Genomic DNA, 17537 nt, shown 5'->3' with positions numbered 1-17537 from the left:
CCAGACCTAATTAAAAGTTTAATTGATAATTCTCACCCTCTATCAGAACATTTCTTTGATAATTCTAGATGGTATAATACTCTGTTTCAAATGACATCGTTTGGAGCAAACGAAATAGCTGAAGGGAACTTCATGCCCTCTTTTCAAATTCAGGGTCAAGTGCATCACTTATTAGGTAATTTATTACCCGAAATTGGAAATAATGCTAAATGTTTACAAATATATTTTATGTCAGAGTCGGATCAAATATATATTCGAACAAATATGATTCCAAATTTAAAAAGAGGTCTCATTGAATTATTGCAAACAGTTTTGAGTGAAAATAATCACCTCATACAGAGCTTCAGATCTAATCTGGAGTCGAGGTCTTTTAATGAGTTGCAAAACTTTAAATTAATTATTCATGCTGACAGAGTTCCTCAAGATGAACACAGAGGTCAATATAATGCACCTACCATCGATGAAGTAGCTGTATTATTAGTTAATAAAGATAAAGGTCCCAGAGATATAGTTCTGCACGGTCGGAGTGGACACTTGAGTCGTGTTTCCGAATTGATCTAATAGATCTTATGATGCACTGCAATATCCATTGATGTATACTAGAAGCGAAGACGGTTATTATATTAATACTTTATAGAAAAATAACCAAAATTGAACAAAAACTGTCTCCTGCATGCAATTTTATTCTTATAGGTTTATGATTAGAGAAACAAGTCTAAATCATCTACATTATTACAAAACATTATACAGCCAATTCGCCGTAGATATGATGGTAAAAATGATTTCTGAAAGACTACACTTAATTCGTAACCATCAAAAACAACTACGTGCGGATGATTATGTTCACCTCCGAGATGGTGTTAACAATGATGTAAATATTAATGATAATAACGTGGGGCAACAAGTAATTCTTCCCTCCTCTTTTACTGGCTCCTCACGTTACATGCATGAAAAAAATCAGGATGCCATGACTTATGTTCGTAAATTTGGCCTTCCAGATTTATTTATTACTTTCACATGCAACCCGGAATGGCCGGAAATAAAAAATGAATTATTTCAAGACCAAAAGTCGTTTGATAGACACGATATAATCTCTAGAGTTTTTCATCTCAAACTAAAAAAGTTTATGCATGTATTAAAAAATAAATATATTTTCGGTGATGTAAATTGTTATGTTTACAGTGTTGAATGGCAAAAACGAGGTTTTTGGTTACAAACGAAAATTCAGCCAGATGAAATTGATAAAATTATTTCTGCCGAAATACCAAACAAAGGCAGAGATCCTATACTTTATGAAGTAGTATGCAAGAATAATGCAAGAAGAATGCGGCGAGTTAAATATTAGATCGCCATGTATGAATAATGGAAAATTTAGTAAGAAATACCCTCACAAATTGGTCAAGGATACTCAAACTGGAGATGATGGTTATCCGACTTACCGACAGAGATCACCAGATGATGGAGGTTATACTGCAATATTAAAAGTTCGTGGTCAAACAGAAATCGTGGTTGACAACCGTTGGGTTATACCGTATTGTCCAGTGTTATCTAGGTACTTTAATGCGCATATTAACGTAGAATACTGTTATTCGGTTAAAGCGATAAAATACATATATAAATATATTAATAAAGGATCAGATAGAGCTACTTTTTCTATTAATCGTGGAAACGATGAGATTATAAATTATTTGAATGGTTAATACATATGTACTTCTGAAGCGTTCTGGAGAATTTTCAATTTTGAAATCCATGATAGAGATCCGACAGTTCAGCACTTGGCTGTTCATCTAGAAAATGGACAGCGTGTTTTCTTTAATGCTAATAATCTTCATCAAGTTATTGAAAATCCAAGAAAAACGACACTAACTGCATTTTTTGAACTGTGTTCACATGATGATTTTGCGAAAACACTGTTCTATCATGAAGTTCTTTCTTATTATACCTGGGATGATAGCAAAGGCTGGTTAAAGAGAAGACGGGGAAAAGATGTTCCAGGTTGGCCAGGAATAAAAATGGACACTACCATTGGTAGAATTTACATGATTCACCCAAATCAAAGTGAGTGCTTCCATTTAAGATTGTTACTAAATTATGAACAAGGTCCTACTTCATTTGAAAGCTTGAAGGCCTTTGATGGAGTCATTCACGCGGATTTTAAAGCTACCTGTTTTGCTCTTGGGCTTTTAGAAAATGACGAGCAAAGGAAAAATGCTCTAACGGAGGCAACTCTTTCAGAAAGTCCTTCAAAATTAAGAGAATTATTCGTAATAATCATAGTTTTCTGCCAACCGTGTGAACCTCAATCTTTCTGGGAACAGTTCAGAAATGATTTTTGTGAAGCTATTCTTCATACAAAGCGCACTCGATTAAATGACTTACAATTTACTTTTTCTGATGAAATATTTAATAGAGGTTTGATTGAAATAGAAGATTAAGTTGTTTGTCTGTCTGAAAAATATTTAACTGAATTTGGAATGAACTCACCTGTTCGAAATAAAAATGCATCTGATCCTTTTGAATTCTCAATTTTGCGTTCTTACGATAATAACCGATTACAAGAATTTGTAGAAATCAATTTACCAAAATTAGTAAATGATCAAAAATATGCTTTTAATGTTATTATAGATAGCGTAATGAATCATCAAGGTAGAGTTTTTTTTTTAGATGCTCCGGGTGGTACAGGAAAAATATTCCTAATTAATTTGTTGTTGGCTCAAATTAGATCCTCAGGTAAAGTTGCATTAGCAGTAGCTTCATCTGGTATAGCAGCAACTCTCCTTAGTGGCGGCAGAACTGCTGACTCGACTTTCAAGTTACCGTTAAATGTATTATTTGATACAGAATACGTTTGTCCGATTCGTAAAAATGGCCCTCTTGGAAAAATTCTTCAAAAATCCTTATTCGTTGTGTGGGATGAGTGTACAATGAGTCATAGATCACATATCGAAGCAATTGATCGAATATTAAGAGATCTTAGGTGTAATAATAAGTTTATGGGTGGAATAACATTTGTTTTCGCTGGTGATTTCCGTCAAACCTTACCAGTAATCCCTAAAGGTACTCGAGCTGATGTCGTTAATGCTTGCTTAAAATCTTCTCATATATGGAACTATGTTGAAAAACTTTATTTGCGAACAAACATGAGAGTTTATTTATGCGGAGGGGACGATATTTTTTCAGCACAGTTGTTGAAAATTGGAAATGGAACTTTAGAAAATGAAAATGGTTACATTTCTGTCAATCACACGATTGGACGGGTGGTCAATAACGTGGAAGAGTTGATTTCTACAGTTTATCCTGACATTTTTAATCTGTCCAATAAATCTTATCAGTGGTTATGTGAAAGAGCTATTATCTCTTCGAGAAATGTAACAGCAGGAGAAATGAATGATATCATCCTTCTAAAATTCGATGGACACTTACGTGAATATCTATCTATTGATACAGTTACATCAACAGATGATGCTATTCAGTATCCACAAGAATTTCTCAATTCTCTTTCTCCTTCGGGATTTCCTCCTCATAAGCTAAAATTAAAAATTGGTGCTCCAATTACATTATTACGTAATTTTGAACCACCGAACTTATGTAACGGTACAAGATTACAAATAAAATCGTTGCGAAATAATATTATAGAAGCCGTAATTCTTACAGGGCCAGCGAAAGGAGAAATTGCATTTGTTCCAAGAAATTCCATGATTCCCTCTGAATTGCCGTTTTCTTTCAAACGGCTTCGATTCCCGGTTAAAGTTTCTTTTGCCATTACCACAAACAAAGCGCAAGGTCAAACATTCAAGTACGTTGGCGTAGATCTTCGTACAGAGTGCTTTTCACATGGGCAATTATACGTGGCATTTTTTCGAACTGGGGACCCGAATCATCTTATGATTTTAATTTCAACAGGAAATATAACAAAAAACATCATATACTCAGAAGTCTTATAAAATTCTTATTTTAATTCTTTTTTTTTCTTTTTTTTCTTCATCAACTTCAATCAAATTCTTTATCAACCATAAATTATTTCTTTTTTATCTGTATTTATTTTTATCATTTATAACGCTAGAAAAATTTTAATTCGTTTTCATTAACCGTTTTTTTATATTTACTTGCCGATCACATTAAACAATAATATTTGAATAAAAAATTAACGGAGTTCATGGGCGAAGCTGTGACGGGTCGGCTAGTATATATATATATAATAATAATAATAAAATATAATAATATTAAAAAACTGTTTTCATATATTTAAACTTAATAATGTTATTTACATATATAAACATGTATATCAGGTAACTCCGTAAGTATAATATATACCCTTTTTATAACAGAAAAAAAATGTAAAAAAAAAAAAAAATTAACATATCCACTTTTTTACATAACTATCATAATCTGTCATGAGTTAAGTAATTTTGAAACAAATTTTTCAGCAGAAATTTTCTTCTTTACCTTATTCTCTTTTTCATTTATATTAAACATAGAACTGTAAAAAAACATAAAAATAATTAAATAATTTTTAGTATAGGAATTATTGTTATAAAATAAATGTGTTACCTTTGGAGAAACTGCAAAATACCAGCCAATTCCTTAGGATATTTAATGTTAAATACATAAAAAGACATAAACATTATTATAATGGCCTCTTCAACTGTCACTGGTTCACGCCATAAACATTGCTTGTCCACAAAAACAAAACATTTTGGATTCAACCAAATATTACCTATGCATTTGTTACATAATTATTATATATATGGCATAAAACTAGCAATTAGGAATTACAATCATCAAATTATCCATAAGTACTTAAATTATAGAGAAACAGGTTTTTTAAAATACATTATTAGATATATTACAATGAATTAAGAGATTTATTCAACATAATACAATTTTCAGTTTCAATAGTATGACTTCTCTCAAAATTGTTTGTTTACTATTAATATTTCATCTAACAATATGTAACAAGTTGGGTCTAAGTGCGAGACATTTTTACTTAAGAAAAGAAATTGATTATATTTTATAAAACTATCTTACCAAGACAAACTACAACAGGTGTTGAAATTATTTTCTTATTTGATTGCACTTCATCAAGACTACATGTGTCCTATAATTTAATTAAAAAAGATATAATAATTAAATGAGTTGATGGAAAAATAAAATGAAAGGCTATAGGTAGATATTAATATTTACTTCAAACATAATAAACATCAGCTCAATATTCTCTTTCATAATAGCCATGTAACATAATAATATCGTCAAAAAATCACTATAATTATTGTTATTATTGTCATGGTCTTTAATTATATCCATTAATGTTGTTTGCAGATTATTATCTTTACGCTTTCTTTCAGCTTCTGCCTGGACAAACTTTAACATTGTGGGTATTTTTGTTTTAAAATTATTATCTTCTATATTGGTTAGGAAGTAGAAATGGTTCTTCAGGTATAGTTCCTATAGATATGAATATAACATTATATTTAACATTTTATGTACTGATTTACAACATTATTTATGATTTTATAAAAATAAAATCCATACTATAAACAAAAATTACCTTGCCGAGGAATGGCCATTCCAATAATATTGTATCAATTGGATCAGCATTTAAAATCATTTGTCTTTGAGAAGCATACGTAGTTTTCATATAACTGGAAAGATTTGATTTAAATGTATAGGACATGAATAATTTAAAGGTTTAACAATAATTTTGCATAGAGATCAATGGCATTTGGACACTAGAAATATTATTTAAATGAATAAAATGTATATTAAACGATACAGCACTCATAAATTATGATTATTTATTTTATTGGACTTGAACTATCACAAGTTTAAATAATTTAATGCTTTTCGATATATTTTACAAGATATTGCACACAGAGTCAGTGATTACAATTCTTTTATTAAATATACAGGTAATACAATAATTATGTACTTATGTCTAATATAAGTAAATGATAAAGACATTATTTTATTTAAAGGATAGAATAGATATATATTATTTACAAATAGTATTTCTTAATGGCCCAACTACCATTAGTCTTTAAGCAAATAATTTTAAACCATTATCTTTTTACATTGTTTTCCACCCAATTCTCAAAAGATTTGGAATATATACCTAATAGTATTTGTTTTACCTAGTGACATGGTACCAGTCTATGTCTACTAACAGATACGTAGCTTTCAACCAGTTTTTCTTTTTTTCAAGAGTACAATTTGCAACTATGATATAGGTATGTATGTTATACATAGAAATACATATTTTTTTAAATAGAAATAAAAAGAAAACTATGCTTAAAACTTCTATCGTTATATACTATCTCATTGTACCTATATATTTACAATAATTGATTATAATAGCACAATAAATTGATCTTAGCCATTTTTAATACCTGAATTCTAAATTAACATGATTACAATAATATTGTATATTTTTAATTTTTTTAATAATACTGTACTTTATTGAAGATCCATCTATAAGTACCATATATAAGATCTATAAGTACAACTAAAAAATTAATAGTTGAGTTACTAAAGATACTTACTGAGGTACCAAAAATAACGCTTTCATTTTTTTTTCATACCGTCTGTATAAAATAATTTTATACTAAGTGTATAATACCTTGTATAATACAGTTTTATACCACTGTATAATACAAACTCACATCACTATGTATATGTAGTAGCAGGGCCATATTTACGCACGGACAAAATAGACATTTGTCCTGGGCCTACGTGGCCAAGGGGCCCACTGGTGACTAACTTTGTAATATATTATTTTGTCGAAATAAATTTTTTTTTTTATTGTTTTTGTCTAGGACATAATATCAAGACAAATGACATAATAAAATATATACATAAAACAAAAATACAAAGATAGTTTATATAATAGTGCAAGAATTAAGAAACCAATAGTTTGTATTTTTAGCTATAGACTATAAGCTTAGAAATATTCGTATGGTATAATTTATAAACTGAATAATAATACAACCTTTTCCCCGCAATGTGATAACTATAGTCACACCATTTTATATTATTTTGTGGTAAAAATAATAATAAATACACAGCTCGCATTATAGCCATGCACGATAACGCCGATAACATTGTACATAATATATATATTTTTATTACGAGTACATTACTCGTAATTGGTGGTGGTCGACAAATAATACAAATGTACAGACGTACAGTTGTGATTTATGATTCCAACGAGCGACATATTATATTATTTTATTTTATATAAAATGTTACCAAAAAAATATCTAAGTAGCTCCGCCAAAAGAAAATTAAAAGAAAAAAAAGAAGAAGAAATTAAAAAGTTACGTGGAAATTTAAATAAATATGTTGTTAAAATTAATACAGAATCATCTCCATCACTTATTATTGATAATTCAGAAAGTAAGTAGTTCAAACTAATTTATAATAAAATATATTATTGTCCGAGAAAAAAAAACGAAATAATATAGCTACTAATAATAATAATATATATACTCTTATTTTATGTTTTTAAATAATACTCATTACTCAAGTATATATATGTAATATTTATATTTATTTTTTATTTTTTAGTCAATTCACAAAATTTAAATTCAGAAAATATTACTAACCAGGTTAAATCAAATGAACTAACGATTAATGAAGAATCTACGACTCAATCTATGGTAAGTTTATTTGAAAATGAACTTGAAAAACATGATCAAAATCCAATCGATAATAATTTAAATACAATTAATAACGATATAAAACAAATCAATTTTGAAAATTTCATTGACGATATTGCTTTATGGCCCTTATCCATAACGGACAATTTTTGGGAATACTTCACACTTCATCCTCCAAATCAAAATATTCAAACTATAGACGAGTCCAAGAAATCGATAAGAGGTATTTCTCGTAAATTAAAAAAAACATAATTTTTATATAACAAAAATGAATGGTACCTCAGTTCCAAGAACTTGGTTAATATATTCTCCCTCGGGTGTCAGCGTATTCTGTTATATTTGTAAATTTTATGCTAAAACTTCAAAACATTTACTTTGCAAGGAAGGTTATAGTGATTGGCATCATATTACTGAACGGCTTATTGAACATGAGAATTCAACTACTCATAGAAATGTAATATGTGATTATTCCAATCGTTCTGTAGAATTAAAACGTACTATAGCTGTAATTCAGTTTGGCCAAAGAGGTTTAGCTTTTTTTGGGGAAAATGAAATATTAGGTAATTCCCATAATGGTAATTTTTTAGGTATTATGGAATTAATAGCTAAATTTGACCCATTCCTTAAGGAACATTTAAATAATTATGGAAATAAAGTTAGTGGAAAATCTAATTATATTTCACCCCATATAATTCGTGAGCTTATATCACTGATGGCAGATAAAGTTTTAAATGTAATTGTAGAAGAAATAAAAAATGCTAAATATTTTGGCCTTATTGTAGACTCAACGCCAGATGTGACACATATAGACCAACTAGCTATAGTTTTACGTTATGTAAAATCTGATGGCCAAGCCATTGAACGTTTTATAAAATTTATAGATATTTATAGTCATAATGCTGAATACTTAACATCAACTGTTATTGAAACAATAAAACAATTAGGTTTAAATATTGAGAACTGTGTTGTAGAGCTCTGCACGGTCCGTAATTTCTTGGACCGGACCGGACCGATGGAGAATATTTAAGACCGAGACTGGACCGAACCAATATGTATGGCAATGCAACTGGACCAGACTAAACCGATATATTTTTAATTTTTTAAAAAAGACCAAAATGGACCGATGAAAAAAAAATTTCTCAGTAGAAGACCGGAGACTAGACTTAAATTAAATTTTTAATTTAAGACTAGACCGGACCAATCTATAAAGGTATTAGGCAGGACTGGATCGGACCGAATCGGACTAGACTTAATTATAAAGGACATAAATTTAAATTATAACTGAAAAAAAATGAGTATGACTTAAACAACTACAGTATAATAATTGGAACTTAATTACTTATTGTTGTAATACTACGTTATACTAAATGTATTTCCCAATGTTATACCACATACCAACATACCTATTTTAAATATATTTGAGCATTATTTTTTACTCGAATGTTAGTATTGATTAACATAATACGTTAACGTTATTATTGTATATGATTAACATATTATGTTATACTTATATGCACATTATAATTAAGTTGTCATATCAACCCAGTAGATCATGCATACAATAATAGAAGTAGTCAATTGGCAATAGCCTCCATAGTTGATTCTAAAAATAAACAATTAATATGTTATGTTGTGACAAAAATAATAAAAACCTGACAACAATTATAAAAACCAATAATACATTATATAGTTATTGTTATTCAGAACTGATATTGATTTATTTTTATTCAATAGTAGAAAATGTGACCAAAACATATTATATACTTAGAACATATATATATAATAAATAATTAATAGATAACAATAATAAATTAGAAACTTTATTTTTCTAAATTTTTGAAATGGTTGTTTAAAAATAAAATTGCATCCACAGATGAGCCACTAAGGCAACTCCTTCGCTCTTCAACCACTCTTCCAGCAGTACTAAATGATCGCTCACTACTAGCGCTACTTGCTGGAATAGCAAATATTTGCTTAGCCAATATGGATAAGAGAGGAAAATTTAATATTTGATTTTTCCAAAATGTTAAAACATTATCTTCTTTTATATCAAACTCAAAGTATTTTTGTTTGTACTCTTCTAGTTCTTTTTTATACTTGGGGACATTTACTGAATCTTCGGAATCATTTTCAGCATCCTCCCACTCTGAGAACGGTGTAATCTCGGAAGATTTTTTAGGAACATCTCTTTCTATTGGTTGTAGAATACTTGAGTCACTATTTTCTTCTAATTCAATCTGCAACAGTTTTACCTCAATATTTTGATGGACACGGGCTTTATCATTTTCACTAAACATTTTTAATGATTTAAATTTTGGTGACAAAAATACAGCAATTTCATGCTCATTAAATAATTGGAATTTAGAATCCATGAGTTTTAATCCTTGTTTTCCTAATATCTGTAAAATGGAGTTAGTTGTAGGTTCTTCACCACTGTTACACAATATATTGATGTGAAAATCAGCATACTTTTTTTAATGCTTTTTTAAAAACTGTTGATATAAAATTGCTTTATGGATAGTTGAGCATTTGTCACCCTCAAGATCATCAGAGGCTTTCTTGAATGGTTCTAAAAACTGAATAATTTGTTTAAGTAAATCAGTGTTAATATTTTTGATATGACCAAAGTCTTCTCCGTGAATTTGAATAATTTCTGGAAGTGCTCTATGTACTGACTGAAACATTAATAGTCGAGTGTTCCACCTCGTCTCAATCTCTTGCACAAGTCCTTTGCTAAGCTCACAATTTCTTCCAGAGCTTTTCATATATTTAACCAAGTTTTTACATTCAACCATTAATGTTAAAATGGGTTCTAATGGTTTAATTCCAAATTCTTCTTCTTGCTCTAAAAATTTGATGTCAAACAAATTTCTCAAAACCGTGTTTAGTAAGTGAGCGCAACAATTCAATCTATTGTAGTTTCTAAGTGCGCTTAACATATTTGAACCTTGGTCAGTAACAAAAGTGACACAGGACATCAAATCATTATTTACCTCAGAAGCTGATTCAGATATTTGACAAAAAAAATTAGACATAAATCGTTTTATATTTTCACCAGTTTTTGTTTCATAACTAGGAAATTGGCCAGTCATGAGTAGGCGATTATTAAGTTCCCAGTTACTATCAATATAATCCAATGTTATTGACATGTAACTATTTTTTCTATAGTTGTCCGTCCACATGTCACAAGTCGATGCACACAACTTTTTTTTTATACAAACAAATATATATTTAAAAAGCTCATTTCTTATTTCGTTAGCAGTTTTTTGTATATGTCTAGATATAGTAGTTGGATGAGGCAAAATATCAGTTATGTCAGTTCTTCCAAATGTTGCACCAGTGTTCAATAGAAATTGACCAAAACTCTTTAAACCTTCACCATTAATAGCAGACATTGGTCTAATATCCAAACAACAATATTTAACACATTTTTCTATTGTTTCATTTTTTAAATGTGTTGGTATTATTTTTTTTTCTTGTTTGTGACTTTAGTATACATTTCGATTGTTTTTTGTGATTTTAGTTCATAGATACATTTGTGTCTGTTCAGTGTAGCTGTTCCTGTGCTTTTTCTATAGAGTTTTTTGCATTTGATACATGCAACAAAATCAGTCAATTCTTCATCAGGAGAATTCGTTGAATCCAAATTTTCTATATTTTGTTTAACAAACATAACCGTTTGAAATTTTTCCCAAATTGTATTTTTTCCGCCGTGTGGTACCAACATATACTCCCCAGTATCATTTAACAATTTCCGTTTGATTACAGTTTTTGAGCTTGAAATATTGATGTTTGTTGACAATGGAGTAGTATCAATTAAAGATGAAGAACTTGAAGCGAAAGAAAAATTAGAAGCATCATCCATTGTGTTATCTGGTGTTGGAGTATTGTTTCTTAAATATCCCTTAGTATATGTAATGGTTGGAGGACTTAGAAAACTTGAGTCCAAAAATTCACGTATTTCTTGGGAGTTATTCATGATTCTAAAATAATTTAATAAAAAAACAATTAATGCTAGCATTAATTTTGTGAGAATTATAATTAAAAAAATATACAAAAATACAATAAAATTAGAAACTGATTTATTCACCTTTTTTTCACAAAATAATTTAAATTATGATTTTGAAAAATATAAAGAATATTTAAGTGATGCATATGCATATATTTACACTCAGCAAATGATTATTCCTTTGTAGGTATATTATAAAATTGGCTGGAGTTGAAAGCTATTTAAGCTCATTTAAAGCTATTTAAAGTCAATTTAAAAAAATATACCTCATCAACTATTAATAATAATAAGGTACTTTTATTCTAAATTAAATATCAATATTATAAAATCATATTACTACCTCTCAAATTAAAAAAAAAAATGTAGATTGTAGTAAAACAAACCATTATTTAAGTACTTATATAAAAGTATAGGTTGGTGGTTTATATTATCAGTGTCGTCCAGAAGTTTTGCGAGGCCCTGTGCAGTGTGCATAATTTTGATTCTAGGCCCTTGGGCTCACAATATTATAATGAGGTTCATTAATCATAAGTATCTTCACTAAAATACAAACTTCTATTATTTCATAGGGTTTATTTATGCAACAATCTGTTAGTCATTTTTGCTTCAAAATAAATACAAATAATACAATTAGGGGCTTGGTCTATCCTAATCTATCCTAGTTTCCATTAAATCAGACAAGTCCTCCACCTTATAAAGTTAATCACGAAGTTATTTGGATTAAAAACAAAGTAGTTTCATTTTAACATAATGGAAATAGGTTAACATAACTTGAGTTGAGATGAAAATATAAATCTTCATTTCTACATTTAATACTTAATAAATAAAACTATATGAAATAAGTAGTGTAACTGAGGACATTTCGAAAAAAATTGAGAATATTATAAAAAATGTGTATCAACCCTGTCAAGACTCAAATGTATTTTAATTTGATATACAAAACAAATATATGTATAATTATTGCAAATACGTTCAAGAATAAAAAATATTGGACATTGTTGATTTCTAAAAACTAAAAAATATAATTTTTCATTTAAGATTTTAATCAAACAAAAAACCCTCTCATAAATGTTATGTTATGCTAATTTAAAAAACATTACATTTTTAAATATATAAACAAATTATACAAACTAATTTACTATACAATATGTCAACTTAAGGATAGAAATAACAAATTAAAATAAAAACTATATTATTTTACTCATATCAAAATTTAAAATATGTATAAAAAACAAAATACTGATATTAAATCAAAGTTAAAATATTTAAAATGTAATTACTATTATAAATTCAACAAGTTATAATAGATAAAATAGTAATAATTAGTGGCGTAATTGGGGGATATCGAGGGGTCGTACTTGCGAACTAGGTCACAAAAATATTAATTTGCTGAAATATCTATATTACATTAGTTAACAAATTAAAATAGGTTAATAATTTTTTAATTACTTAATTATAAAAAAAAAAAAATTGACAATGAGGAAATTTTAACTATACTCGTATACTATCAATAATTCAATATAAGTTACTCTTATTACACCAATAAAAATATAATAAATTACAATTCATTATCATAGAATATTAATATTTTTTTTTTTAATATCTTATAGGTACATAACTATCTAAAAGTTAGACATTTTGAAAAGATTGTTAATTTTATGAAATAATAATACACCAATACAGGAAACTGTATTATATAAGATATTAATTTAACATATTATAACTACAACAGAGTGATTAAATAATTTAAACATCCTTATTCTTCATAGATATTTAATACTTATTCTTTAGTATTTATTAACCTATGAGAATATTATATGCAATTGAATTAAAAATCTAACTAATATATTATTTGAAATAAACAATTTAAATTATAATATATAGAAACATAAATTGTAAATATAATGAACACAAAAAATAAGCTTTAAGTAATGTAATTTCTTGGTACTATTGAATTTGAAAAAATACTTCAACATTTATTTAATTTTATTCTTTCTATAACTTTAAGTTAAATTATTATACCTACATTTAATGTTTTATTTTGTTTTTTATAATATTCAGTATTGATATATTTTTCTAGCCCATTGCCTAATATGGTTGAGTATTATTTAAAATTTAAATTTGTCTATTAAATAATAAAAGGCCATGTTATTACTTATTACTAGAGGTCGGATTTTTATGATTTTACATATTCGTTTCTACTCTATGCAGTTAAATGGGAGCGAGAAATCTTTACGATTCATGAAACACAGAATTCACAAGAAAAAATGTATTTTGCATAAAAAAGCATATTTTAGGGGTTAGAGAATATTTCACGTATATCAGCACTTTGATAAATACAATGTTCACTAAATGATTTATTTCTAGGTTTTAATAAAAATTAATCAAACAAAAAAACAAAGGATACAAATTTTTGAGAAATATTGAACAGATTCTTAGTGGATATAACACAGTACAACTTCCGGAAAATTATTTACCGACTATGGTAGCCAACTTGCAATATACTCCAGTGACATCGGTTGATGTCGAACGGTCCTTCAGCATCTACAAAAATATTCTTACAAACCGGCGCGGCGTACTAAAATGACACCGGAACACATTGAACAATATAATATATAGTAATCAATTGTATTTGTAAAAGTAATTAAATTAAATATATTTAAAACCAAATTAACAAAAAATAAATTTAAACTGAATTTTTCTTTTGATATTAAATGAATATTTTGCATATTTAAGGACATAAAACATCATATATTTGGTATTTTGAAAGAATATTAAGAGAATATATTGTCTATTTTATGTGACATAAAAACATCATATTTTAAGGATTTAAAGAGAATATAAATCCGACCTCTACTTATTACTAATCAACTGATAAGTAAAAACTATACTTATCAAACTATCACCTATTATAAATTATAACATTATTAATCAATTAATTTATCAACATCAATATCAATTAATTGTCAAAGATTAGATTTTTTATAAAGTACATAGTGTTAATTGGTATAATTATATCCTTAGATTTTACTTTAAATTATCATAGGAATCTTCACCACCCTAAACAAATGATTAATAAAAAAATAAATCATTTATGTATAGTGTTTATTTGTAGCCATGACAATAGTAAAAAATATTAAACCTGATTAATTTTTGCAACAACTAAAATTATACTTAAATTATGTGACAGTAATAATTTCATAGGATATTATGTTATATTGTGAACTATAAACTAATAAACTATAAAATATTAACTTGGCCTTGTTTAAGAACACTTTTCACATGTATTCAAATAATTCTTTCAATAAATTTTATATGAATATATTTAGTTTCATTGTATTACCAACATTACTAAATACTATTGCAAATAGATAGAATACCTATTCAAAAACGTGTTTATAAACTTATGAGTTCTACAAAATATTGGAAGTTGAAGTAAACCACTAGAATGAAAAAAGTATTTAGTATTTTAGAATTAAAAAACTAATAAAAAATTATTTTTTAATTATTTGAAATACAAAAAAAATATTTAAATACAAATTTTTGAATACTTAACACGACTATATCGTAGTTACTACAGTTTACAACGTATCAACCAGTGATTGAAACGAAATTGCCAAGTTTTTTGAATGAATAGTCCAGACATAATATTATTCATGTTAAATTATAGATCACGATAAAATATTTATTAAATGTCATTTATCATTAATATAACACTTCTTATAAGAGTGCACTTAAAAAACCTAACGCTTAACCACTAGGTAAAATCAAAGTTTCAAAAATGTGTTTTAACTATGATACTGACTTAAAACTAATATTTTTTCACATGAAAAAGATGACCCAATAGTTTTTCAAACGATTTATAAGTGACTGATGTAAAAAACATTGATTACTCCTTTTAATAGATTATTTTAATACTTGGGTACTGGGTAGTACCTATTGCAAATAAAATTCATCAGTCTACATTTTAAATATAAATATTTTTATTTAAATGTGGGTGCTGTAAACTGAATAATATTTCCCACAAACCTCATCGACAGCTCACACTCTCACTGTCACCCACGGCAGTAGGTACGCCACACGTAAATATAGTAGGTACAACTGTACAAGGTAGTAGGTAGTAGGCCTAGGGAAGACACTGTACTATTATAAACAAAGATATTGACATTTTTATTTCAATTTACATTTAAATGTCAAAATACTTACATCTGCCGAAGACTGACACTTGAATACTGGACTTTGATAGACGCCAAACGGATCACTTAAAAACAAACGTTGATACGAAAAACTGAACGGTCTTTATTCTTATTATTATCGTGATTATTATTATCGATATTATTATCGTGATTCGTGTTCGAAATACAATAATATTAATTTTGGTCGCCGCGACGAGTCGTCTTTACTCACTCGTCGCGGGGTTCTGGGAAATAAGTTATTAGTGTTCGAACGTAATGTAATTTCATACACGTGTAATAGGGACCTCTAGAAATAACCGATAACGATGGAATATTAATTTATTATTATTATTAGGCTATTGCATTTGTATTTCGTAATCGTATTGCATATGCCATATTATAGATATAATATACGTATTTTAAGAAATGATTGTCGGTGGTGAATAAGACTGGATATAGGGATTTCCCTACTTCGTTTATTTTAATTTACGTATTAAATTGTAATAAAGTAATTTACAAATAGACACTCGTTTATTTTTCGCCGACATTGATTAGATAAAACCGGACCGGACTGGACCAGACCATAAATTTAAAACTTTTACAAAAAAAAGACCGATTCAATATTTTTTAATTTTGGACCTTCCGAACCGGACCAGTGTGTTTATTACATAGTATAACAAAAAAAAAGATCATAAATATTAGAAATCAGACCACAATGGACTGGACTTCTAAGGCGTTTAGTGTAAAAGACAGATTTAGACCGGACCATGGTCCGGTCCGGTCCAGTCCAGACCGGTCCGGACCGGACCATGCAGAGCTCTGTGTTGGCCAGTCATACGATAATGCCAGTAATATGGCTTGAAAGTATACGGGATTACAAGCGCGAATAAAAAAGATAGCTCCAGCTGCTGAATATTTGCCGTGCGCAGCACATTCAATAAATTTAGTAGGTGTTCGTGCTGTTGAAAGTTGTAATAATGCAGTTAAATATTTCAGTATTATTCAAACATTTTTTTCTATATCAACTCATCGTTGGGATAGCTTAAATCAAAGTTTAAAATCAAAGAGAATGCTTTCTTTAAAAACATCATCACAGACACGTTGGTCAGCGAATGCTAATGCTACTAAGGCCTTGACCCTTGGGTATTCTGAAATTACCAAAATTCTTTTTGAAATGTCTAATGATATGAATGAAAATATAAATACTCGTAATGAAGCAAAAAATATTTTTTATCAACTAAGAACAAGAGAAATGGCGATTATGATTGTTACTTGGAATTGTATATTAAAGCGAATAAATTTAACTTCAAAAACTATACAAAGTTCAACAACAAATATATCGTTAATAGTACCATTATACAATTCTCTATTTGATTTTATACAAAATGTCCGAGAAAATTTTGAAATATACGAAAATGAATCTTATTTAATAGTAGAAAAACAAATTGATCACAAATGCAAAAGAATAAAAAAAATGTTGAAGAGAGACAACAAAGTTTAAGACAAAATGTAATTACTGATACACATTATGTAATTTGCGATACATTATTGACAGAAATACAAAAAAGAAGAGAAGTTTATATTAATGTAGAAAAAAAGATTTGGATTTTTATTTAAAGAAAACTTAACCAGAAATTAAATTATGACTAAAATTAAAGCATTAATATTGTTATATGAAAATGAACTTGATATTGACGC

At 27.9% G+C, this 17537-nt stretch overlaps 3 protein-coding genes across 3 annotated transcripts; 2 read left to right on the top strand and 1 right to left on the bottom strand.

Moving 5' to 3' along the window:
* Positions 1-4392: 4392 nt before the first annotated feature.
* On the bottom strand, positions 4393-16169 carry LOC112691487. Its single transcript, XM_025565751.1, has 6 exons — positions 15871-16169; positions 5549-5642; positions 5185-5445; positions 5029-5098; positions 4552-4717; positions 4393-4480 (listed from the first exon to the last, which is right to left on the bottom strand). Exons 2-6 carry the CDS (start codon positions 5636-5638, stop codon positions 4393-4395), a joined length of 675 nt encoding a protein of 224 aa, XP_025421536.1. The 5' UTR covers positions 5639-5642; positions 15871-16169.
* On the top strand, positions 7239-8591 carry LOC112691486. Its single transcript, XM_025565749.1, has 3 exons — positions 7239-7260; positions 7357-7392; positions 7564-8591. The coding sequence occupies exons 1-3, from the start codon at positions 7239-7241 to the stop codon at positions 7905-7907; spliced, it is 402 nt and encodes a 133-aa protein (XP_025421534.1). The 3' UTR covers positions 7908-8591.
* On the top strand, positions 7924-8682 carry LOC112691485. Its single transcript, XM_025565748.1, has one exon. The coding sequence runs from the start codon at positions 7924-7926 to the stop codon at positions 8680-8682; it is 759 nt and encodes a 252-aa protein (XP_025421533.1).
* Positions 16170-17537: the final 1368 nt, after the last annotated feature.

The sequence above is a fragment of the Sipha flava genome, unplaced genomic scaffold, assembly GCF_003268045.1.
Source record: "Sipha flava isolate LNK unplaced genomic scaffold, YSA_version1 618_pilon_pilon, whole genome shotgun sequence".
NCBI lineage: Eukaryota > Metazoa > Arthropoda > Insecta > Hemiptera > Aphididae > Sipha > Sipha flava.
The sequence above is the reverse complement of the archived record's forward strand: the minus strand, read 5'-3'. Positions and strand labels throughout refer to the sequence as shown.